At 42.9% G+C, this 26,084-nt stretch overlaps 1 protein-coding gene across 7 annotated transcripts in view; it reads right to left on the bottom strand.

The window, feature by feature from the left end:
* Positions 1–26,084, bottom strand: part of dock3 (dedicator of cytokinesis 3) — a 1,878,236-nt gene that overhangs the window by 1,320,030 nt on the left and 532,122 nt on the right. For all 7 annotated transcript variants that reach the window (XM_070895785.1, XM_070895788.1, XM_070895786.1 and 4 more), the window contains one exon: positions 14,531–14,586. In XM_070895785.1, coding sequence (XP_070751886.1) covers positions 14,531–14,586 — 56 coding nt within the window. The remainder of the gene's footprint in view (positions 1–14,530; positions 14,587–26,084) is intronic.

The following is a 26,084-nucleotide window of genomic DNA, read 5'->3' as shown; positions in this document are numbered from 1 at the left end:
GACACCTCAAGTCGCTGGAGAAATACCACCAACGATGTCGCCGCAAGATCCTGCAAATCCCCTGGGAGGACAGACGCACCAACGTTAGCGTCCTTGACCAGGCCAACATCCCCAGCATTGGAGCACTGGCTCCCCTTGATTAGCTGCGCTGGGCAGGCCAGACACGAGACTCCCAAAGCAAGCGCTCTACTCAGAACTCTTTCATGGCAAATGAGCCAAAGGTGGGCACAGGAATTGTTACAAGGACACCCTTAAAGCCTCCCTGTTAAAGTGCAACATCCCTACTGACACCTGGAAGTCCCTGGCCAAAGACCCCCCGAAGTGGAGGAAGTGCATCTGGGAGGGTGCTGAGCACCTCGAGTCTCATCGCCGAGAGCATGTAGAAATCAAGCGCAGGCAATGGAAGGAGCGTACGGAAACCAGTCCCACCCACCCTTTCCCTCAACCACTGTCTGTCCCACCTGTGACAGTGACTGTGGTTCTCGTATTGGACTGTTCAGCCACCTAAGGCCACATTTTTAGAGTGGAGGCAAGTTTTCCTCGGTTCCGAGGGACTGCCTATGATGATAGTCAATGACTGTCCGAGAAAATGCTCGCCAGGTTCCAAAGCTCCGTATCTTACCAAACAACGTTCCAGTTGAACTTTGTGAGGTCCCAACTGACTCTTCCGGTGAGGATTATCAGGCCATTCTCTCAGCGCTATGACTTTGTCATGCTCATTGAGTATTGGGCCCCTCCCGCACTCCAGCTGTCTAGTCTGTGAATTTTACAGATCAGTGCGCGGCCACGCACTCGTGCACCTTAAAGGAACATAGGTTGTCGTCGTTGAAGGTCAATCATCTTATTCCCCAGAACATCACTACACATGCTTCTCAGCATCCTAGACCCAATTATCTTTAGCTGTTTTGTCAATGACCTTCCCTCCATCATAAGGTCATCACAGTGTTCAGCATCATTCGCAATTGCTCAGATAATGAAGCAGTCCGTGCTTTCCTGCAGCAAGACCTGGACAACATTCAGGCTTGGGCTGATAAGTGGCAAGTTGCATTCACAAGTGTCAGGCAATGACCATATCCAACAAAAGAGAGCATAAACACCTCCCCTTGGCATTACCATCACCGAGTCCCTCACTATCAACATCCTGAAAGGGGTCACCATTGACCAGAAATTGAACTGGACAAGCCATATAAATGCTGTGGCTGCTTGAGCAGGTTAGAGGCTGACTATTCTGCGGTGAGATGCTCATCTCCCAACTCCCCAGAGTCTCTCCACTACCTATATGACACAAGTCAGGAGTTCGAAACTAACCAGGTCAAAGCTGTCTGCTTGATTGGCACCCCATCTACTGGCTTAAACATCCACTTTCTCCACCATTGACGTACTGTTGCTGTAGTGCGTTCTATCTACAAGATGCACTGCAGCAACTCGTTAAGATTTCTTCAGCAGCACCTCCCAAACCCACGACTCATTGTTAAACAGTCACACACTTATAACCCTAAATTTTTCACGGTCAGGCAGTTAGTTCAATTGTTTTGAGGATATTGAGGTGGGGAAGATGATGATTTGAACTGAACTGAACTTATTGGTTTCATCTAGTATAGTTTGAGACATACAAATAAACTGCCTGAAATTTTAAAACAGAAATCGATTGACATCCTATTTGTGTTTCTTTCTAGCCTTAGAGATCAACGTGGCTTGATAATGACACCTACTTTTATACCATTGAATTTAACTCCGATAGCCAGTTCTAACAAAATGATAGTATTATTTTACTGTGCATGTAAATCCACAATGACTTCTTAGTGGAGACAGTCTCCTTAATTCAGCCACCTGCACAGTATTGTGGGAAGTAAAACACATTTTAAGTATGGAATATGCATCGCCCTCATGTCCATGTTGAAACTCCTGCAATAATATACAGAGAAGTGTCACAGCACAATTTGATTTGTCATACCCCAGTTCATGATCTTATGAGAACTATTATGGGGAGGCTCACAGTAGATGCTCCACATCTCCACATGGGTAAATCTGAATGTACGGTCTTCCCTGGGTCACTTTGCGCATTCCTAGCAGGCAGACAATAGAAGCACTGACAGTGGCTTGGCTGTAGGATTTGTGGCTCACTCCTGCTGAGCCAGGAACTAATAGTCAGGGATAAAACTGGGAGGGTAGGGCAAGAAAACATTATAATTCAAGATTTGCACAGATACGATGGTAAGTGCTGCAGGGAATCGAATACGGCCAGGGTGATCTCCTGGACTAGTTTCAATTGCCTGGATGGGTCAGTGAGGAATTTTCCCAGATTTTCCCCCCAATTGGCCTGGGTTTTTATCTGTTTTTTGCCTCTCCCAGGAGATCGCATGGCTCCGGTTGGGGTGGAGTGTAGAATGTTTCGGTGCAAGGGGTGTCGCAGTTGTGTGGGGAAGACTGGTTGGGCCGGATGCTCGTTACCTTTCCACCATTGTTAATAGGTTTATATGTAACCTTCAGGGCTGCTGACTGAGGGCCGTGTGGCTCTTTATCGGCTGGCGCAGACACGATGGGCCGAAATGGCCTCCTCCTGTGCTGTAGATTTCTATGTTTTTATTTACAAAAAACACCATGCTGTGTCAATGCTGCATTTTGTGAAGGATAACATTTCAATAATATTATCTAATACCACACTGTTTATTTGTGCAAATATAGCACCCTTCATATCCTAGGGGCATCCCAAAGACCTTTTTAAGTGTTACCACAGTTGTTATTTAAACAAACTGAGCAGCCATTTTGCGCACTCAAGGTTCCACTAACAGCAATGACATAAAATTACCTATTTATTACCAAATTAATTATTTTGATGGTGTAGGTTGAGGGATAAATATTGGCAAGGACACTGAGAATACTCCCCTGCTCTTCTTTGAATAGCGCAGGAATCTTTTACATCCACCTCAGCAAGCAGATGGAGTCTTGGTTTACTATTTCACCTGAAAGATAGCACCTCTGATAATGCAATACTCCCTCAGTACTGCACTGAAGTGTCAGCCTAGGTTATGAGCGCGAGTCCCAGAGTCAGCTCTGGTAGTTGACATCATTTGTTTGGTGACATGGATGGAAAAGTGTTAATATGTGTAATGTATTTGCTTCATGGGTTCTTTGCTTAAGAATTCAGAGCAACACATTGCTATTAAGAACTAGTTGGTTTATTAGCAAAGGTTTAACAATTGCACTACACATTACAGTTCATCCACCAGGCTCACAACCACCTGCCTCATCGTGGATCCCCTGAACCTAACTGGCTGGGGTTTTATTGAGTCCTTTGATCATCACATGACTGTCTAAGCCACTCCCAACTCAACAGCCCTACAAATCTGTGAGCAGACTCATGTGTGCATACATTATAATATGTAAACTGCCAACATCAGTAGTTTAAGAGCAATAGAAGTAGAATAGCAGAGAATGTCGTGCATTTGCTTTCTTTGCTGAAATACAAGAGTGGGCCACACAAAGGCAGATAAAATCGGCATGCTTATCATGTTCATTACCTTGCAAGAAACCATCGCAAGAAGACTTAATTAAACTATGGCTTAGTGACCTCATGAAAGGGAGGCAAAAGGCTGAGAATGTGGAAAAATAGAATAATGGAAAGTGAAGCCAACTTTACCCATTTCAAACAACAGAAGTGTGGTAAATAACCCAATGATCTCTATTTAGAGATGTAAAGTTGCACGTAAATAGAGGATGATCAGGTCATATTAAGCCTGCCATATATGGACATTTCGATAATAAGCTTTTAACAGCTAAAGTATATAAGTATATATAAAATATATATTTTATAATAGGAATTTCAATTCAATCCAGGAAGATTGAGCTCAAGAACTATACACTCAATAGACATAGTTTCACCCAGCCAAATTATCTTGATTGTAACTACTTTACTTTATTTGAGTTTTTAATGCTTTAAATAAATGGAACTTTGCTTGTGAGCGCATTGTCTAACTGCCATTGATTGAACTTACAGAAATAAAACTAGCTTGTTAACATATTAATGAGCTAAAGCTTTCTTCAACTCAATATTACTCAGCTTAAAGCCATCCTGTTCGGTTCCTGTCAGAAAATCCGTAACTATGGGCCCAAGTTTCTGCCCTCTGGAAAAACGGTCCAGCTCCACAAGATGCGGCGACTTTCTGGAAGAAAAAGGGTGCCGAAAACCTACCTTGTGATTCTGAAAGTTCTTCAGGACATCTTTGTGCTCGGCATGGCGCAGCACAAAGGGTCGGGGGTGGAGCCAGGTCCCGGCGCTGAAAACAGTGCTGGGACCTCTGCACATGTGCACTAGAGTGTGTGCGCATGTGCAGTAGCTCCAGGCCCCCGAGGCTTTGTGGGAGGGGCCCGAAGCACACCGCCCCTAGCCCTGGCCGAATGGGCTCACTGGGACGGCGAAGATCGGACTCTGGCCTCCCTCCTCTTCAGCTTCAGGTCCCGCTCCGGCTCTCCCCGTTCAAGTCCTGCTCTGCCCCCACCCCTGCCCCAATTCGAGTCCTGCTCCGGCTCTCCCCACCCGTTCAAGTCCCACTCCGGCTCCCCCCCAGCCCTTCCTCCTGTTCAAGTCCCACTCCGGCTCCCACCCATACAAGTCCCGCTCTGGCTCCCCCCACTGCCTTCAGGTCCCGCTCCGGCTCCCCCCCCCTCCCTCCCTCTCCTCCCCTTCCCCCCCTCCCTTCCTCCCCTCCCTTCCCTCCCTCCTCCTCTTCCCCCTTCCCTCCCTCTCTTCCTCCCTCCTCCCCCCCTTCCTCCCCCCACCCCTTGCTGTCAGAAATACAGAGAGACACTGACAGAGAGACACTGACAGAGAGAGAGAGAGAGACACTGACAAAGACAGAAAGCGAGACACTGGGGGGGCCCCGTCCCAGCACACTATTGGAGGGCTCCCGGTGCTGCAGTCGGTGAGTAGAAACATAATTTTTTATTTATTGATTTTTTTAATTTTTTATTTTTTTATTTTTTTGGTTGATTTATTGGTTGATTTATTGATTTATTTATCATTTATTTTTGATGATGGCTACTTATTTGTAAAAGTGAAGTGTTTAATGTTTGTAAACTTCCCCCTCGTCTCTCGTTCCCTACGCCTGATTTCTAAGTGTAGGCAAGATTTTTCTGAGCATACAAAAATCTACACTTACTCCATTCTAAGTTGGTTTGGAGTAAGTTTTTACTGCCTAATCTTCAAAACAGGTGTAAGTAGCTGGACACGCCCTCCTTTGCAAAACAAATCTGTTCTAAAATGAAACTGTTCTAACTCACTGGAACTGGAGCAAACTAAATGCCAAGAATTGCAATTTCTAAGATACTCCATTCTAAACTAGTTGCTCCAAAAAAATAGGAGCATCGCAGGCCGAAACTTGACCCCATAGTCTCCAATTCCACTCTCACTCCCAGATGCTTATCTAGTTCGAATCCAACAGCACTCCGCTTTGATTTCTTGTTCTATTGTGAGCTGAATTTGAAACTCCACATCCAGTCCATCACCAAGGAGTTATTCCCAGCTCTTTGTTACTATCTCCGTCCTTAACTCACTCACATAGTAGCAGAAATTCTATTCTAAGCCTTTATCACCCACAGTCTCAGGTTCTCCAAAGTGCTGCTTGCCCACCTCATGAACTGCAACCCATGCAAACTCAATCATCAAGAACTCCGCTGCTAACAGCATAACCCATACGAAATCACACTTACCTATCAACCCTGCTCTCACTGACCTTCATTGGCTCCCCATTTTGAAAGTGTTATCCCCCTCCCAAACTCATGCCATCTTTCCAGTTTGAATCCCTTCAATTAGTTTTCCACCCCTGCCACAGCATTAAAACATCCCTAACCAATGTCACAAATAATATCCACTGTGATTGTGACTGTGGTGCATTAACCCTCTTCATCATCCTGAATCTCTCTGCTACCTTAGGCATGGTTGACTGACCTCCTCCTCCTCCAATGGCACTCATTTATTGTTGTGTTCAGTGAGAATGTCCTTGCTTGTTTCCACTCTTACATATCTGATTGCAGCCACAGGATCTCCAGAAATGTCTTATCTTCCCATCTCTGCAATATTACCTCTAGAGTCTCCCAAGAATCTATCCTTGGTTCCCTCCTCTTCCATATTGAGATACTGCTCCTTGGCAACATAATCTTGAGACACAAGTTCAGGTATCACATGTATGCTGATGACACCCAGCTCTCCCTCTCCACCACCTCCCTTGAGCCCTCCATTGCCTCTTTGTTGTCAGACTACTTGTCCATTCTTGGATGAGCCTCAATTTCGTCCAGCTAAATATTGAGAAGATCGAAGCCATCACCTTTGACACTCACCACAAATTCTTGCCACTGATTCCAAACCCCTCCCTGCCTACGCTGAACCAGACTTTTAGAAATCTCATCTCATCATTCTATTTGCCCTCATGCTGAGCATCTTATCCCATATCCTCTATCACAAAGATCATCTACATTCCACCTCCAAACATCACCTGCCTCCATCTCTACCTCAACCCATCTGCTACTGAAATCCTTATCCATTCCTTTGTCACATCTGGACGACTGTTCCAGTGTTCTTTTGGCTGGCCTCCCAATTCTCCAAAACTCACCCAAAACTCAGGTGCCTGTATACAAACCCACACCAATTCTTGCTCACCCATCACCCCTGCGCTCCTGGTACTCCAAGGGCTGTCAATTTAAAAATCTCATCCCCGTGTTCAAATTATTTTCTAGCCTTGTCCTTCTCTATCTCGAAAACCTCCTCCAGTCATTCAAATCCCCACCCATCCCTCCGAACTTTCTTTGCCCCTCCACTGATGGCTGTGCCTTCAACCACTTAGGCACCATATGCTGGAATTTCCTTCTTAAACACCTCCACGTTTCCCCCTCCATCTCCTGCTTTAAGACCCTCCTTAAAAACCACCTCTTGTGACCAAGTTGGTCACCCCTCCTAAAAGCTCCTTCTTTGGCTTGACATGCATTTAAAAAAATTATGTATTTAAAATAATGATGCCTTTATAAAGCATGTTGGTACATTTTCGTATATTAAAGATGCTATACAAATGCAAGTTATTGCTGTTCTTGTGTGGTTCTAATACAAATAGCAGGTGTATAAAACAGAGCAACTGACCAATTATTTCATTAACTGTGGGGGCATCATCATTTGCAACAGAAAGGAGACAGGGCAGCAAAAGAACATGGGACAAAAGTTGGATGGATAGAAACCCAAATTCAGAGGATATGATTGCCAACCAGTGCCAAGTTATTTATCAACATCGGGTGCTGTTCACTCGCCGCTGACTGCAAAGTCCAGGCCTTTTCTTTAGGTCCCTGTGTTGAGAGGTCACATAGGCACTTGTCAATGCTGCTTTATAAATGACCCTTATGCTTTATACAACAACAGGTTTAGTTAACTCACTGTCTGATTTTCCCACTCATTCACTTTGGAAAAGTCATCAAATGGTGAATGAGATACTTGGCAGTACAACATATTTACTTAGCTTTGAATCTAGGCAAAACAGATGTAAGATTTTCAAGTCTGATGTCAGGTTGAATTGAGTGCACAGAAATGGACGTTGAAATTACTTACCAGCGATACATCTTCCTCATTCTTTGAATAAAGATCAATCTTCACATACAAATAGAATCATCAGGCAATCCACAGGGGAAAATTTATGAATGGAGGATGCATGACTGTTATATACAAGGCTTCATTCTGCAGATAGCTCCCATGACACTTTAACCAGGATAGGTAGCATGAGTCCCCCAAATTACGCACAGAATACTGAAATATACACAGTAAATCAACAGCTCTATCAAGGTCAGAAAGAGGTAGAATGTTGTTCCTTATTTAGAACATGGGTTCGGCGAGTTCCTTATTAATACTTAGGGCTTTGAGTGCAGACGGGAAATTGAATAGAAAATGCGACTGAAATTGCTGGTTACTCTTTAAGATTCCTCTAAAATGTATTTACATAATCACAAATGTAAAATCTTCCATGAACCAAACACAATCGTGCAGCGTAATAGAACGTAATAGTTTTTTTTCCCATGAGAAAGTATTCCTTGATGTATTTAAGAATGGTAACCTGGTGCAGCTTTATTAATACAGCTGCAAAAAGGTTTATCACCAAAAATAAGCATTTTTAATAAGGATGTCCCTCCTTATGGTGAGTAACCTGATTTAAAAGCACTGAAAAAGACTTAAAAATTATACTGAACCATTTAATAGTTTAATTGGTGTACACTAGTTAGTTTCTTAATAAATTAAAACATATTTTGATATGTAAAAAACTTAAAACGTGCCGACAAGTGTCTGTGCACCTAGAAAATCAACACAATTCGAAGAGCCTTCCTGAACCAGCGCAATTGACGGAATCTTGGAATTTGGTCACCTTACTTAAGGAAGGATATACTAGCTTTGGAGGGGGTACAGAGACGATTCACTAGGCTGATTCCGGAGATGAGGGGGTTACCTCATGATGATAGATTGAGTAGACTGGGTCTTTACTCGTTGGAGTTCAGAAGGATTAGAGGTGATCTTATAGAAACATTTAAAATAATGAAAGGGATAGACAAGATAGAGGCAGAGAGGTTGTTTCCACTGGTAGGGGAGACTAGAACTAGGGGGCACAGCCTCAAAATAGAGGGGAGCCAATTTAAAATCGAGTTGAGAAGGAATTTCTTCTCCCAGAGGGTTGTGAATCTGTGGAATTCTCTGCCCAAGGAAGCAGTTGAGGCTAGCTCATTGAATAGATTTTTAACCAATAAGGGAATTAAGGGTTACAGGGAGCAGGCGGGTAAGTGGAGCTTTGTCCGCGGCCAGATCAGCCATGATCTTGTTGAATAGCGGAGCTAGATGGCCTACTCCTGTTCCTAATTCTTATGTTCTTATCTCTCAATTTCGACCTGAGGGCATGGCCAGTTTTCTGGTTGGGGCCTGAATTGGGTGAATTGAATCTTCAACCAGTGAAAAAGACAGCAAGAGCGCAAGTGGTTTTGGGCATTTAAAATTCCCCAATCTTGTGCACAGGTGCGGCCAATTTAGCCAGGATTGTGCTGATATAACTAGGGGAAACAAGCGGAAACTCAACCCAAATATTCCTTATCTGACGGGAGTTTAATGAGTGAATCTAAAGAATTGTACTGACCCTTTAGGCTGAGTTTGAAGCAGGTTTCATGCTTTACAAAGTCATGCAATAACAGAATCTGGTAAAGATGGGCAATCTGTTCCTTGGAGGATTTATGACATTTCTTACAGATTTTAGACCGAAAGGTGGAACTGACCAAATGTCAAAGAGGTGTTTAACTAAGATAGCTGGGAATTGTGTGGAACTCTTAAAGGGCAGTGTTCACTGGTGACTTTTGTCTTCCCCCTCTCATGGTATGATAGATTATATATGAGGTTAAAGAAATGGGGTAATTTCTTTTTAGTAGTGAAATAGTGCATTCAAACAAAATTGGTAAACATTCAACTCTCTTGTCATTTGTTTGGTTATTTTTTGCACATGTATGCTGATTTTAACAGTGAAAGACCCTAAGGAGAAAACGGATGTCGAGCAGTGATTGGAGAAAAGTTAGGAGAGGTGACCAAAGAAGTAGGTTTTGATGAGGCTTTTGAAGGGGAGAGGTAGCAAGACAGAGGAGTTAAGCAAGAGAGTTCCAGAGTGTGGGATCACTGAAGTTGGAGTGGAGGGAGGAGAGATACAATGGAGAATGGAGTTAGAAGAATTGAAGACTCATGCTGGCATGGAGAGCTGGAGGAGGATGGGAAAATAGGGAAAATTTGGACGTCGGCGCTTCTCTGTCCATCTCCTCCCTTAATCACTCATACTTTCTCCTCCACCCCCTCCTTCTTGTGGGTCCTACACCTCCACCTTCCCACTTCCTATTCCCTTTCCTATCACCCCCTCACATCTTTATCTTTGAACTACCCAGTCAACTCCTGATTTCACTCTTGAATGGCATAGCTCTAATTTTTAGATTATGCCCCCTTGCTCTTGATTCACTCATCAGAGATAATAGTTTATCTGTATCTACCCTATCAAATTCTTAAAGGTGAGAATGAAACTAAGGGAGAGCAGCCCCACTGAGCTGGACAACGGAGAAGAGGCATTGGAGGAGGATGATGTAGTCAGTTGTAGATATTGAACAGGAAAAGCAGGAATCTTTTAACTTGTCCTCATAATTTAATCCTTTTAGCCCCGGTATCATTCTGCGCTGCACTTCCTCCAAGACCAATATATCCTTCCCAAACTGTGGTGTCCAAAACTGAATGCATTACTCGAAATGCGGACTAACCAGAGATTTATACAACTGTGTTATAACTTCCACCCCTTTGATGGAGCATTGAAAATGTTGCTACTTTCAAATCTTTAAAGCCATTTCTTTCACATTGATCACAAATCCAACAGAGCTGCAACTACACATCCTGCATACCACTTAATTTATAATCTCAAAAAGTACTTGTGCTTTACATTTAAACATAGTTTTTTGTCTTTTCATTTCTAACATGAAGCACGAACATTAAAAAAAACTTCGACAAGTGTAGTGTAGAACCCGTAAATAAATCATGAATATTTGCAATTATCGCTTATCTTTGTTGGCTCCACCTTTAGTCCTTTTTAGTCTATTCACATTTGTGATCTTGCTACCTCCTCGGTCCTCAAATGAAGCACTCACATATCCTCCACGGCTAAATATGTCTCCAAGAAGCTCAATTTTCTCTTTTGGAGCCAATGCTTCCTTCCCTTGACAACTCTTAACTCTCTATCATGTCTGTCCATGCTAGAATATCAATGCCATACCGGAGGATTCTTCTCGCACCACAAGAAAAAGTTTGTCTTCGAAGAAATGAGCATCGATTTTCTGATCCCAGCAAACAGTTTCCACTGACAGGAGGATTGGTAACCACAGGACACAGATTTCAGATAACTTTCAAAAGAACCAGGTCAAAGATGAGGAGAGATGTTTTATTCAGCAAATTTCGATCTGGAATGCACTGCCTGAATCTGGTGGAAGCAGATTCAATAGTATCTTTCAAAAAGGAATTGGATATTTACTTGAAAAGAAAAATTTACAGGATTATGGGAAAAGAGGAGAGTGGGACTAATTGGTCAACTCTTTCAAAGAGCCGGCACAGGCGTGATGGGCCACATGGCCTCCTTCCGTACTGTATGATTCTATGAGCTTTTCTAAGCCCCAAAGATTCGCTCATCCTCATCTCTTTACAAGGTGAGGTCAAAGCCAGCAGCAACCAAAAGTAATGAAGCAATGTCCTGGGATAAAAAAAAAACAAATATAGAGGTCTACCAAGCAAAACCAATCAATGTGCAGAGTAAAATGCCACAAAGGGTACAGGAAAAGAAAAAAAATGCCAGAAGTAGCTGATCTTCTGACTCGCAACCATTGCGTAAAAGGCCCCACTGGCAGTGCAAGTCTTTGCAAAATTATTGTGACGCACAGCATAAAAGAGAGGACCTTTGGCATCTTGATGCAGCATTTCCGATGCTCGGACCATTCCGGAAGCTACCTGCAATACTCCTCTGAAATTGTCGGGCAGTTTACTGTTGTCTGCTGCATGCTGCACAACTTAGCCATCATAAGGCAACAGCAGTTGGTAGTAGAAGACCCACCTAAGGTGAGAGTGGCTGATGATGATGAGGAAGATGCAGATGATGAGGAGGAGGAGGAGGAGGATGAGGAGGACGAGGAAGCCATGTAGCTACCTGAACCCGGAGCATGATGGTGGAGGTGAGCAGGCCGTCGTGCCCTTTTAATGATTGCTCGAGCCTTGCGCCAGCAGCTCATCCGTGAACGCTTTGCTGCCTGAAGGCTCAGCGGCAACTATTCAAAATATTTACTGTTTGGAATTGTTCCGTAATGTTGTTTTGCGTTAATAATGGAACAAATAATGTAAATGATTCTTCTTTAGTTCAAAAAGTTGTGTTAATAATGGAACAAATGTAAATGATTCAGTTATAATTTAAAATAAATATTTTATTCAAAATTTTAACACTGGTTTGTACTTAACTATAATAAAAAATATTCTTGCATCAAACTTTAAACTATTCAGTTAAGATCACTTACAACTTTTTAAACTTGTAAATTTACATCACTTACAAAAACTTTTAATTTGAGAACAGTTAAATAACAATAACATAACAACAATAACAACAATAACAACAACAACAGCAGTAGCAAACAAAGGCTGCACCCACCTCACCTCCACCTTATTCTAAGACCGCCCGTTGTGCTTGGTCTTGGTGACTCCTCCCCTGCCCGGTGGCGCAGCGTTTCTCAGGTTGGTACCAAGCTTATTCTTTTGAGCACTTCGAGTAATGCTTACCTCTTGTTGGGGGGCGGTAATACGGAAAACCCGGCTTGGGTCTCTTCAGAAGTTGGTCTGGGGATTGGAGTGGGAGTGGCAATTGATTCCATCAATTGCTGCGGGGTCTGGGCGAGTCCCTTATTGCAGTAGCTACATCCGACATTCCCTCCCTCATGTGCCTCAACAGCGTCTCAACTACCTGCAACATTCCTTCCCACATGTGCACCGACAGTGTATCAGCTATCTGCAACATTCCATTCCTAATGTGCCCGTCAGTGTTCCCATTTCTCCCGAGTGTTGTTACTTCTCCCGACAGTCCAGATACCTCATCACCCATCCCCCTGATGGTGTCAAGGAGTGATCGCATAAGGTCAATGCTCTCCCTACTCATTGCCATCATCTGAACCACATCTGTTACATCTTGCATCCAGGGGAGAGCGCTGTCGAACTCTCCTTCCCCTCCTCACTGTGGGTGTGACTCGCTGAACTCCACTGGGACCCGCAGCCTCTGATGGTGGGGCCCCAGGTGTGGCTCGCTGCACCCCACTGGGACCCGAGGCCTCAGACAGTGTGAAACCATGAAATATCCCAACACTCGCACCACTCAGGAAAGGTGCTGGCACCTCAATGGGCAGCACCAGCACCTCCTCCAGAGTGAGTACAACAGTGGGGGCTTCATCCTCCCCCTCACCCCCATGCTCTTGGTCTGGAAGACTGGATTGGAAGATGTTGTCCTCTTCAGGCTCGTCCTCGTCTGAATCTTCTTCTGCATCGGCTTCAGCCTCGTCAGGTTGGCCTCAAGTTCTGAGGGGGCAGGTTGGCATGAGTAGGCTCACACAGCGCAGGCAGCAGGCTCATTTGAAGGACCACAATGAATGATAGCACATTGTATCAACCGAAGCGTAGCTGAGGGAAACATTCCCATGAACCGAAGCATGGCTAGCCTGCGCAGTACTTAACATTTAGCCAAGCCAGACTGTGGAATTTGCAGGACTTACCCTCTCCCTCAAGTGTGGGCCCAGCTTGTGCAGTGGTGGTTGCTTTTTTCCAGGCAGGCCACATCAAAGCAGCGACCCTGTCTTCCACGGGTGTCAGTGAGTGCAGATCCTCCTGTTAGAGTTCTCTCTCTTTTGTTGTGGGCCACCAACCTCTGCAAAGATGAAAATATAACTTTTTAAGAGAGGGTGTCTTTCTGCTGGGTGGGACATACAGATGGTCACATTTACAATTGCAATTCCAATGAATAAATGAAAATATTACTTACACCAACTGCTTGACCAAGGTCCTGCCACTTCTTTTTGCACTGGCTTCTGGACCTCGGGGTGCTCACCATTGCACAGCAATCTTGTGGAAGTTGGTTCCAATGTTCCTTCATTTCTTTTGATGCAACTTTTATTTGACCTCTGCTGGTGTCCAGTTCGTGCCATCTGGCCTCAATTTCAGTAACCAGAGCCTCCACTTCGTCCTGTGAAAAATTCTTGGTCCTTGAGCCGCATTGCATATTGCAGCTCTGATTTTTTTCCACTCAGAAGAAAAGTTCTGACACACAACTGGCTCTTTAAAAATGGCTGAATGCAGACCGGCGACGAGGTGTACAGGGCATGCGCGCCCATACCAGTCACGTAGAAAACGTCTTTTTTTTTCCCGCATGCGCAGAATTAGGGGGGGGGCCTTCTTTTTTTGGCGCAGACCATAGCCTCCACCCCCAAAGCTAAAGACAGGCTGCGCGACGCCAATTTCAAAAATTTCAATGGAGAAACTTTCAACTTTTTTTGGCGTAGTCGGGCCCCAAAACAACAGGCGTAACACTTCAAATATGCTAAAAAAACGGCATGGGGAAAATTGAGCCCAATATTAATAGCATAAAGCTACTTGTCATTTGAGTATGTTACTATATGAGTATTTGTTTCAGTATTATAATGGGTAAGCTTAAAAGATACTGAACCAGCTGTCTCATAAGGAGACTGTCAATGCCCTGGACCTTCCAGAATCCAAACATTAAAATCTCAACAGAAGCAGACAGAAAAACACAAAGGATATAAAAGACAGAATTCTCTGTCAGTTTGATTTTTACAATGTGTCAAATAGATCCCTCTGAGAAATACTGCATGCAATTTCAGCAGATTTTCCTTTTAAGTGCATAATAAATTTTAATAATTTACTGGCATCAATACAACTGTCCACTCATCAATGAGTACTCACCCTCTGTTACTGACCACAGCCGCCTTCAGGTGGACATAGCTTGCAGGAAAGAGACCCTGCAAAGAAAAACAAGTTTTCTTTTCTTTAAAAGTCTAATAATGCAAAACAGACACACTTACAATCAGATAAAATACATCAAACAAATTGACCAGATAGAGTCTGACCACCGTGACTCCTTTTCAACAATATACTCCTTTTCGACATTCAGAGACCGCATGGATGAACTACAACAATTGTACATTCCTGTCTGGCGTAAAAATAAAAAAGGGAAGGTGGCTCAACCGTGGCTATCAAGGGAAATCAGGGATAGTATTAAAGCCAAGGAAGTGGCATACAAGTTGGCCAGAAATAGCAGCGAACCCGGGGACTGGGAGAAATTTAGAACTCAGCAGAGGAGGACAAAGTGTTTGATTAGGGCAGGGAAAATGGAGTACGAAAAGAAGCTTTCAGGGAACATTAAGGCGGATTGCAAAAGTTTCTATAGATATGTAAAGAGAAAAAGGTTAGTAAAGACAAACGTAGGTCCCCTGCAGTCAGAATCAGGGAAAGTCATAACGGGGAACAAAGAAATGGCAGACCAATTGAACAAGTACTTTGGTTCGGTATTCACTAAAGAGGACACAAACAACCTTCCCGATATAAAAGGGGTCAGAGGGTCTAGTAGGGAGGAGGAACTGAGGGAAATCTTTATTAGTCGGGAAATTGTGTTGGGATTGAAGGCCGATAAATCCCCAGGGCCTGATGGACTGCATCCCAGAGTACTTAAGGAGGTGGCCTTGGAAATAGCGGATGCATTGACAGTCATTTTCCAACATTCCATTGACTCTGGATCAGTTCCTATCGAGTGGAGGGTAGCCAATGTAACCCCACTTTTTAAAAAAGGAGGGAGAGAGAAAACGGAATTATAGACCGGTCAGCCTGACCTCAGTAGTGGGTAAAATGATGGAATCAACTATTAAGGATGTCATAGCAGCGCATTTGGAAAGAGGTGACATGATAGGTCCAAGTCAGCATGGATTTGTGAAAGGGAAATCATGCTTGACAAATCTTCTGGAATTTTTTGAGGATGTTTCCAGTAAAGTGGACAAGGGAGAACCAGTTGATGTGGTATATTTGGACTTTCAGAAGGCTTTCGACAAGGTCCCACACAAGAGATTAATGTGCAAAGTTAAAGCACATGGGATTGGGGGTAGTGTGCTGACGTGGATTGAGAACTGGTTGTCAGACAGGAAGCAAAGAGTAGGAGTAAATGGGTACTTTTCAGAATGGCAGGCAGTGACTAGTGGGGTACCGCAAGGTTCTGTGCTGGGGCCCCAGCTGTTTACATTGTACATTAATGATTTAGACGAGGGGATTAAATGTAGTATCTCCAAATTTGCGGATGACACTAAGTTGGGTGGCAGTGAGAGCTGCGAGGAGGATGCTATGAGGCTGCAGAGTGACTTGGATAGGTTAGGTGAGTGGGCAATGCATGGCAGGTGAAGTATAATGTGGATAAATGTGAGGTTATCCACTTTGGTGGTAAAAACAGAGAGACAGACTATTATCTGAATGGTGACAGATTAGGAAAAGGGAAGGTGCAACGAGACCTGGGTGTCATGGTACATCAGTCATTGAAGGTTGGCATGCAGGTACAGCAGGCGGTTAAGAAAGCAAATGCATGTTGGCCTTCATAGCGAGGGGATTTGAGTACAGGGGCAGGGAGGTGTTGCTACAGTTGTACAGGGCCTTGGTGAGGCCACACCTGGAGTACTGTGTACAGTTTTGGTCTCCTAACTTGAGGATGGACATTCTTGCTATTGAGGGAGTGCAGCGAAGATTCACCAGACTGATTCCCGGGATGGTGGGACTGACCTATCAAGAAAGACTAGATCAACTGGGCTTGTATTCACTGGACTTCAGAAGAATGAGAGGGGACCTCATAGAAACGTTTAAAATTCTGACGGGTTTAGACAGGTTAGATGCAGGAAGAATGTTCCCAATGTTGGGGAAGTCCAGAACCAGGGGTCACAGTCTGAGGATAAGAGGTAAGCCATTTAGGACCGAGATGAGGAGAAACTTCTTCACCCAGAGAGTGGTGAACCTGTGGAATTCTCTACCACAGAAAGTAGTTGAGGCCAATTCACTAAATATATTCAAAAGGGAGTTAGATGAAGTCCTTACTACTAGGGGGATCAAGGGGTATGGCGAAAAAGCAGGAATGGGGTACTGAAGTTGCATGTTCAGCCATGAACTCATTGAATGGCGGTGCAGGCTAGAAGGGCTGAATGGCCTACTCCTGCACCTATTTTCTATGTTTCTATGTTTCTATACATACTTACAGCAATTTTACAGAATTAGGATATACCCGAAACATGTATTGATTTTTTTTTTAATGTTTAAAAACAGACTCCTTGTGGGATTATTGAGCTACAAATAATGTCAGCAATGGACTGAGTATCAGTTAGCAATGAAGATCAGATGCATCCATATAGTGCCTTATCACCTCTCTCAGGAAACACTTCATCACCACTAACAGAATATTCAACTGTGTGCATATTAATTCAGTTCTGTCAAATCACAGGGCTCAGTAACGCAATTAAACCATTTTCCATACCTACTTTCAGCCTATGGCATTAACAACCACAGTTAAAACAAGGAAAGAAAGAAATATCAAAATTGATCCGAACTGTTTAACTCATTTATTTATAAAAAGCTATTTCAATGATGAGATGCCCTCTTTAAAATGGTCATGCAAAAATGTGACCAAGTGATCAACGGGACATCAACATGTTGCAAAGTGGCTTTAACAACCAAATCAGTGACATCAATGTTTTCACTGTTTTACTTTAAATCAGCAAAACAATCACTGGTAAATTAATAACCTGCTCAACTTTTAAGAAAAATAAGTTGAATTCCTGCATAATTTGTGAGTCACCTTTTGCATGTTAACATTTACAATGGCAAGGAAGATCTTACATCAACAAGTCAATACTTTAGAACAGTAAAATCCCATGTCAACATCTTATAATGGGAAAAACATCAACATTTCACCATTGCACTTTGCTCAGGAACCAATCAGATCAATGCTTCTGAAAAAAATGACTGCTTTTTTCCCCCAGCAGCTGAAATTCTCATTCCAAGTAAGGTTTTATATCAAATTCAAAATTCAAGTAATTATTCATGTCACAATAACATAATTATATTTATCTACTGATTTGCCTTTTGCTTTAATACCTCAGATCAGCTCAAACGCCTGGGCTTTGATGAGTTTTTTAAACTTCAGAATAATTGGAGAGTTTCAAACCACAATTGCGCATTCTGAGCATGTGCAATTTTTAGAATTTCAGTAATTACTATGTATTCTCATTCTATCAGGACTTGGAGTTTCTTTTCTGGTTTACAAAAAACTTTGAACAATCTGAATATTAAATTCTCAGGGCTTTATATATTAGGCAAGTCTGATTCACATTTTAGCAACATTTTAGCCTTTTCAATATGAACTGCTCACTTAGAAAATGCGCATGATTAGGAGTACCTGTGGTTTCTTTGTTGACAATTACAAAGAAAATCAAAGAGCGCTTTATCGAATAAGTGCTTCTTTATTTTAGGCAATAGGTTGAAAATTTAGTTAAAAAAATCTTTCTGAACAATTTTTGGGGCTTAAGGATAAAGTTTACATATGAACTGGGAAACTATTGCAAAATAATTTTAACCAACAAATCAGGTATCTCAATGTTTGCATTGTTTTCTACTGTAAAAAATATCTCAAGAATTTTCACTTTCTATCAACGATACAGATCACTGTTATGCAAATCATAGAATCTTACAGCACAGAGTGGATAGGAAGGACCTATTTCCCCTAGCAGAGAGGTCAATAACCAGGAGGCATAGATTTTAAGCAATTGTTAGAAGGTTTAGAAGGGAGTTGAGGAGAACATTTTATTCACCCAGAGGAACTCAAAGGGTCGTAGAGGCAGAAATGCTCATCACATTTAAAAAGTACTTGGCTATGCATTTGAAGTGCCGTAACCTACAAGACTATGGACCAAGAGCTGGAAAGTGGGATCAGGCTGGGTACCTCTTTTTTGGCTGGCACAGACACAATGGGTCAAATGGCCTCCTTCTGTGCCCTACATTTCTATGATTCTATGAGAAGGAGGCCATCCAGCCTATCTGGCCCGTGCTGGTTGTTTGAAAGAGCTTCTTCCTCATAATCTTGCAAATTAGTCCTTTTTAACCAGCTCAACTCTTAATGGTAAACCTTTGAGTATTTTAACCTTTATGTTTATTTATTGAAATTTACTTTTATCGAAGATTAGACAGGGAAATGGCTAACAACATGAAATGCAGTTGGGGAGAGTACCTGTCAGTGCAAGAAGGGCTATAGATAAGTGGGAGAGGAGGCTGACAGGAGGGAAAGTGTTAGTGGGTTGGTTGGATGGGTGGCACCTGGTCATGGTAGGGCTGCCAAATCTGGTTGGAAGCATTTCGGGAGATTTGATCATGTGACATTCTGAGCACAGGACATCTGCAAATGTTACGCATCTACCTTATAATTGTGGAGTCCCCCTTTGCTCATGCTTTTTGCACCAGCAGCTGTTGTGCATGAAATTCCAAAAACAAGGAGGCTATCCACGGGCAGGCAAAGAAGGGAAACTGAGGCTGGGGAAGAGAGTACGAATTTGCAAGGGGAATTCTGAGGTGGGAGGAAAATGATTCTACTAGTAACTCACTCAAATTGCACTGACAATTAATATTAAAACTTTTAACTCCGATTCCCCTCATTACCAACAGTAATACAACACAGATAGTCTATATGTAACTGGTAGTAATAGGTGTAATGCCCCAATATCATTTCTGTAACTAGTAGTAATCCTATAACCCACTCATATTTACTCTACAACCACAGCCAGAATCCCCCTGCACTGTACCAGTGATCAGGCTCCCAAGTCGATGCCATTTTTAACAGGCCATCTCCTTGCACTCTGGTTTAGACTCAGGTTGTGTGTGGTGAGAAGTTTGAACTAGGAACCTCAGTCAGAGCTGATCTGTACTTGAGCTTCATACATCAAAACCGGGTGGCACAGACCAACCTGAACCACACCGAGAGAACGCACGAAGACAGCAATCTGGGGCAGTTCTTACCAGGGCACATCATCCTAAACTCAGCTCAGCACCAACATTTTGAATCCACTCCTGGGCTAGGACTCAAGAAAGGAGGGTTTCCATAGAATGATAGATATTACATAGGAGGAGGCCATTTGACCCCCAGTGCCTGTGCTGGCGCTCTCTTTTGCAACACCATTTCCCTCAGATCTTTTAATATTCCTCCTTTTAAAATAGTTATCCCATTCCATTTTAAATTATGTTTCAGTCTCTGCTTCAATAGCCATTTGTGGTGAAGCATCCCATACTTTAATAGCCCTCAGTGCAAAATCCTTCCTTCTCCCTTCCCCTTAGTACTTATGAACATATGAACATACACAAATGACAGACAGGTGAGGACCACCTGGTCCATTGAGCCTGCCCCACACAATTGCAATACCTTGTGTATCACAACTTATAGGATCAAAACTTCTGATGTCCCGGGCTCGTACGAACTTTCTATGGACCCGGGAAGGCACAATGTGTATGCGCTGAAAACCAGCTGGAGCTTGACAGATCGTAGCTAGATTGGGTGCGAGGACAGTTGTATGTGGAAGTTTGGGTATTTACCCACATCTTGCATGGCAAATGTCCTCAAAACTCTTGCATCTGAAAAAGCTGGCGCATAGCCTACTTTTACAGGCGTAAGAGTTTAAAAATATAGAAAAAACATGATTAAAATTAAAATAAAAAAAACATATTTATATTAAAACCCTGCCCACTCAGATAATGTTATTTTAAACCCTAACCCTAACTTTTTTTTTAAATCGGCAATTTTTTTTCTTTATTGATTTTAATGGTAGGCGTTAGGTGCCGCCTCAAACTGCAAAATTCTGTTTTTCTGCCCAAAGATGAGAGAGCATGGGAAGTGGGAAGTCCTCCTCGGAATTTCTGCCCCACCCGAAACCATGTGATCTCCTGGGAGAGGCAAAAAACAGATAAAAAACAGGGCCAATTTGGGGGGAAAATTCTGGTAAATTCCTCTCCGACTCATCTAGGTGATTGAAACTAGTCCAGGAGATCATTCTGGCTTTGAATTCCCTGGAAGAGGTGATCTCCGCCGCAGCCAGAAACAAATACAGCTTTCGCTTGAAAGAATTCAGCGAGTCTGCATCCACCACATGAAATGGCAACTTATTCCAGATGTCTACTATTCTCTGGGAAAAGAACCACCTCCTAACGTCTAACCTACATCTAGTCCTATACAACTTAAATTTGTGACTGTTGGTCCTGCCTAACCTATTTAATTGAAATAAACGGTCAGCTGGAACACCGTCTATTCCCTTAATTATCATAAACCTAAATCAGATCCCCACCCCCAAGTCTATGCTGCTCTAAGATAAAAAGTCCCAACTCTTTTAGCCTATCTTGATAACTAAGATGCTTTAAACTTGGAATTAGTCTAGTGGTCCTCATCTGCACCCTTTCCAGAGCCTCTATCACTCACCATGTGAGGAGACCAAAACTGAACACAGTATTCCAAGTGCGGCCTGACTAAGGTCTTGTACAAGGACAAAACAGTACGCCTCGTCTTATACTCAATTGTCCTATGGATACACCCCACACCCTATTTGCTCTAGCTATCACTGCATGGCATTGCTCATGTACCTTTCAGGATGTATGCATTAGAATGTCCAAATCTCTTTCTATCTCCACCATCTTTAATGCCTTTCCCTGGAGGGTGTACGAATGTAGAGCATTTGCTCTGCCCGTATGCATAAAACTGCACTTATTCAAGTTATACATCATTTTCCAGTCTTGAGCCCAATCTCCCAATACTTTAAGATCTGCCTGAAGCAAATGAGCATCTTCTAGTTTTAACACTTGCATAGATCTTGATATTATCTACAAATTTGCAAATTGTACCCCCAATCCCAAAATCCAGATCATTAATAAAAATAGTAAAAAGCAACAGTCCCAACACTGATCCCTGCGGGACACCACTGGTGACCAGTCTCCAAACAGATCCAGATCCATTTATAACTACTATCTGCCTGCGTCCTGCCAGCCAGTTCTGAATCCAACTCAATATATTTCCACAAATACCAAAGGCTCTGATCTTATAGAGAAGCCTCTTCTGTGGTACCTTGTCAAAAGTTTTTTGGAAATCTAAGTAGACAATGTCTACTGGGCTTCCTTTGTCCACCAAATTTGTAACTTAAAAAAAAATACAATTAAGATTTGTGAGACATGACCTATTTTTTATGAAGCCATGTTGGGTGTCCCTAATATGTCCCTCCCAATCCAAATATTCATATATTGCATCACTTATGATCTTATCTATTACTGATGTTAAACTGATGGCCCGGGTCTGCCTTTTTTTTTTAAATGGGGACTACATTAGCCTCCTTCCAATCTGTAGAAACCATTCCAGAGTGCAGTGAATTATTAAAAAAAACAGGCCATGTCCCATCTCCCAGAGGACCCTTGGGTGGATATCATCCGGCCCTGCTGCTCTATCTATTTTCAAGTTCTTAATTCTTTCTAAAACAATGGGCCCAAGTTTCCACACGGTAAAAAACGGGCGCCCCTCCTTCGCGCTTAAAACGGCGCCTAAAAAAAACCTCGCGATTCTGGAGCGTTCTGCAGCTCCTTGTCTGCCTGGTGTGACGCCCAGGGGGGGCAGAGCCTACACTCGCGCCGATTTTGTAAGTGGGAGGGGGCAGGTACTATTTAAATTAGTTTTTTTCCTGCCGGCAACGCTGCGCGTGCGCGTTGGAGCGTTCGCGCATGCTCAGTGTGAAAGAAACATTGGTACTCGGCCATTTTTGTAGTTCTTTGTAGCTGTTTAATTTTTGAACATTTTTTTAATAAAAGCACATTGCCATCAGCACATCAGCACTTGCAGCCTTCTCACTGTCTCCTTCCCCCCCCCCCGCGGGAAGAACGGGCGCCTTCTCCCCCCCCCGCGGGAAGAACGGGCGCCTCCATCCCCCCCCGCGGGAAGAACGGCCGCCTTCTCCCCCCCCCCCGCGGGAAGAACGGGCGCCTTCTCCCCCCCCCCGCGGGAAAGAACGGGCGCCTCCTCTCCCCCCACCCCGCGGGAAGAACGGGCGCCCCCCCCCCCCCGCGGGAAAGACGGGCGCCTCCACCCCCCCCCCCCCCTGCGGGAAGAACGTGCGCCTCCTCTCCCCCCTCGCGGGAAAGAACGGGCACCTCCTCTCCCCCGCGGGAAGAACGGGCGCCTCAGGCTGACTGCAGCATTCTCCGTGCCTTCACACAGGTAGGAAGATGGTTTATTTAATCTTTTCTTTGCTTATAAATGTTTATTCAGGTTGGATTTATTTGTTTAATATTTGTAGAAGTATAAATAAGGATTTATTGTAGAATTTAATGACTTCCCTTCCCCCCCCCCCTCCCCCCCCCTCCCCCCCCCACCTCATTCTGGACGCCTAATTTGTAACCTGCGCCTGATTTTTTAATGTGTAGAACAGTTTTTTTCAGTTCCACAAAAATCTTCACTTGTTCCATTCTAACTTAGTTTGGAGTACGTTTTCACTGTGGAAACTTTGAAATCAGGCATCAGTGGCCGGACACGCCCCCTTTTGAAGAAAAAATTCTGTTCCAAAGTAGAACTGTTCTACCTGACTAGAACTGCAGAAAAAAAAATGTGGAGAATTGCGATTTCTAAGATAGTCCGTTCTCCACCAGTTGCTCCTAAAAATCAGGCACAAATCATGTGGAAACCTGGGCCCATTATGTTTATCTATGTTAATATTACTAACAAAACTAGTATTATTAAATTCTAATATTCAAGCATCATCTTCAAGGGTGAAGACTGGTGCAAAGTACTCATTTAATATTTCCGCCATACCTAGTAACCTGTCCTTGAACATCCTACAGTGGTCCAATACAGTCTTTGATAGTTCTCTGACTCTTCACACAACTAAAATCTGGAATTTGGTACGAGTTGGAGGTTCTCAGTACCTTTAGTTCTACTAGCCAATTGGAACCGTATAATGTTGTGATCTCTGTTGCCCAGATGTTCCCCCACATGGAGGCCTGATACGAGGTCAGGCTCACTACTAAGCACCAGATCCAATATATGATTGTCTCTAGTTACTTCATTAACATGTTGTGTCAGGAAATCGTCTTGTATATTTCCAATAAATTTTTCAGTTGCACTTCCTACCACAACAGCAGGTAAACCATCGTGCCACTGAATGCCAGTAAAATTAAAATCGCCCACCAAACAAAGGTGGCATTTTATATTAAAAGCATTAGTGATCTGTTTCCATAATAACTCATCACGTTCAAGTGTCTGACCCGGGGGCAAATAACAATTACCAATAATTAATCCCTGCCCGTGAGCTTGGTCCGCTTGAACCCAGATAGCTTCAGTTGTGCCTGATGAGGCAATATCAAGTCTCTCTCTAGCTGTTAGCTTCTCACTGATTAAAAATAGCAACCCCATCTCCCCTTTGATCTACCCTATCCTTTAGGTGAATTTCTGTGCCATCAGTTTCATCTAGCCATGTCTCAGAAATACACAAGATCTGATGTTGAAGTCTTGCATATAGTGTGGTGGGCCTCCTACATGACATACATAATGGTACAATTTGACTGTCCCACTCAACATCTATTAGTAGTACATTAAAAGTCTTGCATATAGCACATACTTTCTGCAAGCGTTGCACTTAGTTCCTGCAATACTTCACTCATCAGTTTGTTGAGATCAAACCTAATATAAAATAGTGCATTCTCTAACTCGTGAGCAACTTCGAGGAGATTTGCCAGCATATATACTTATTTCTTGAGAAGTGATTTATACTGACAGATTTCTGTATGCACCTGGTGGTTTCGAGCAATGTTTCCTGAACATTTTCCTTTGTAAGAGTTTAATGAGAAGCGAGAAAAATCTTATTGCTCCTCTCCTTAGCATGACTGTAGTAGCTTGCCAGACAATGCAATCTGTCTTTACATCTGTCCAATGACTAGATTTAGCCCATTTCTACAATGATTGCATGTACAGCATTTTCAAGTCGCAAACTGCAGAGATCATGGTTTATCCTATCTTACAGCACTAATCACAGCAATCATTGCGTTAACTAATCTGAATTGTTCGATAAAGGCTATGCTTAATTTAATATAAATGAATTAGCAGCCTGGCCAGAAGCTCTGTTATACTGGCCCAGAAATTCCGGCCTCCCTGGGTCCGTACGAAGTGTGTATGGACCCGAGAAGGCATCACAAAAGCCGTTTTTTAGTGCACAATGTGCATGCGCTGAAAACTGGCTTTTCCGATCTGTCAAGTTCCAGCTTGATAGATCATCCGCATAGCGGGAGTGAGGACATTCGCATGGGCAAGATTGCGGTATTTACCCATATCTTGCCCAGCAAATGTCCTCAAAACTCTTGTGCCTGATAAAAAGATTTCTATGTTTCTATAGCCTACTTTTACAGGCGTAAGAGTTTTAAAACACACTTAAAAAGATAAAAAATTAAATAAAAAAAACATTTTATTTTTAAAAACCCCTCCCACTACATTAAATTTATTTTAAACCATCATTAAGAAAAACTTTTTAAAAACTCAGGACAAAAACATTTCTCTAAGATATTTATTACTTTAATTTCAATTAATTTTAATTATGTGAGGTGTGCTTTTTATTTTTTATTTGGTGTTATTGTATTTGGGTGGCTTTTTCTCAATTAATAGCAATGAGAACTTGTAGGTACGGAGTTCCCATTGCTATTAATTGAGAATACTGTACCTGATTGGTTGAGCAGTCACACGTGACTGCACCTTCTGCTTGGGAACCTGAAGGATGGGAGCGCGCTTCGCAGCACAGGAAAAGGGAAGGCCTCCCCACTGGAATTCCACACTCCTCCGGGATCACCAGGTACTTTTGGAAAAAATTCTCCGGTCGGAGGCTTTAGTCCGAAAGAAGCCTCCGACCGGAATTTCAGGGCCATTATCTTAATGGTGACTGTTAAGTGTATTTTGATGGAGGACATGGAGCAGTGATTGATTTGTTCTGTCCAACCAAAAACCTATATTCTATAACAAATAATGACATCTGAAAAAATAACCAAAATTTGCATCTATTATTCAAGAGTAAGACTGGATAGTTGTAACAATAATGTCTGAATTTGTTAGTCTGCTTAAAGTAGCATAAACTAGTGTAAAGATCATGTCAGGAGATATAATGCTGTTTAATGATCTTTAAGTAAAAGAGCCCATTCATTACATGTCATGGCTCGGCGACCCAAACTTTCCTCTTTTTTGTACGACGATGGCCACATCTTAAAATGCCAATCTTGGAATAATTTCCTGAAAGTGAAAAAAGTGGCACCTCCCGTGAATATGAAAAATGGTTTCCTTAAATAAAATTTGAAATATCGGGTCAGAACGGTGTGCCCATGTCAACATTAATTCCGTTAATGATCTAGTATGATTTCAATGTTTTGAAGAGTTAGTTGCCTCCCT

The sequence above is a fragment of the Pristiophorus japonicus genome, chromosome 12 (assembly GCF_044704955.1).
Source record: "Pristiophorus japonicus isolate sPriJap1 chromosome 12, sPriJap1.hap1, whole genome shotgun sequence".
In the NCBI taxonomy this organism is placed as follows: Eukaryota; Metazoa; Chordata; class Chondrichthyes; family Pristiophoridae; genus Pristiophorus; species Pristiophorus japonicus.
The sequence above is the reverse complement of the archived record's forward strand: the minus strand, read 5'-3'. Positions and strand labels throughout refer to the sequence as shown.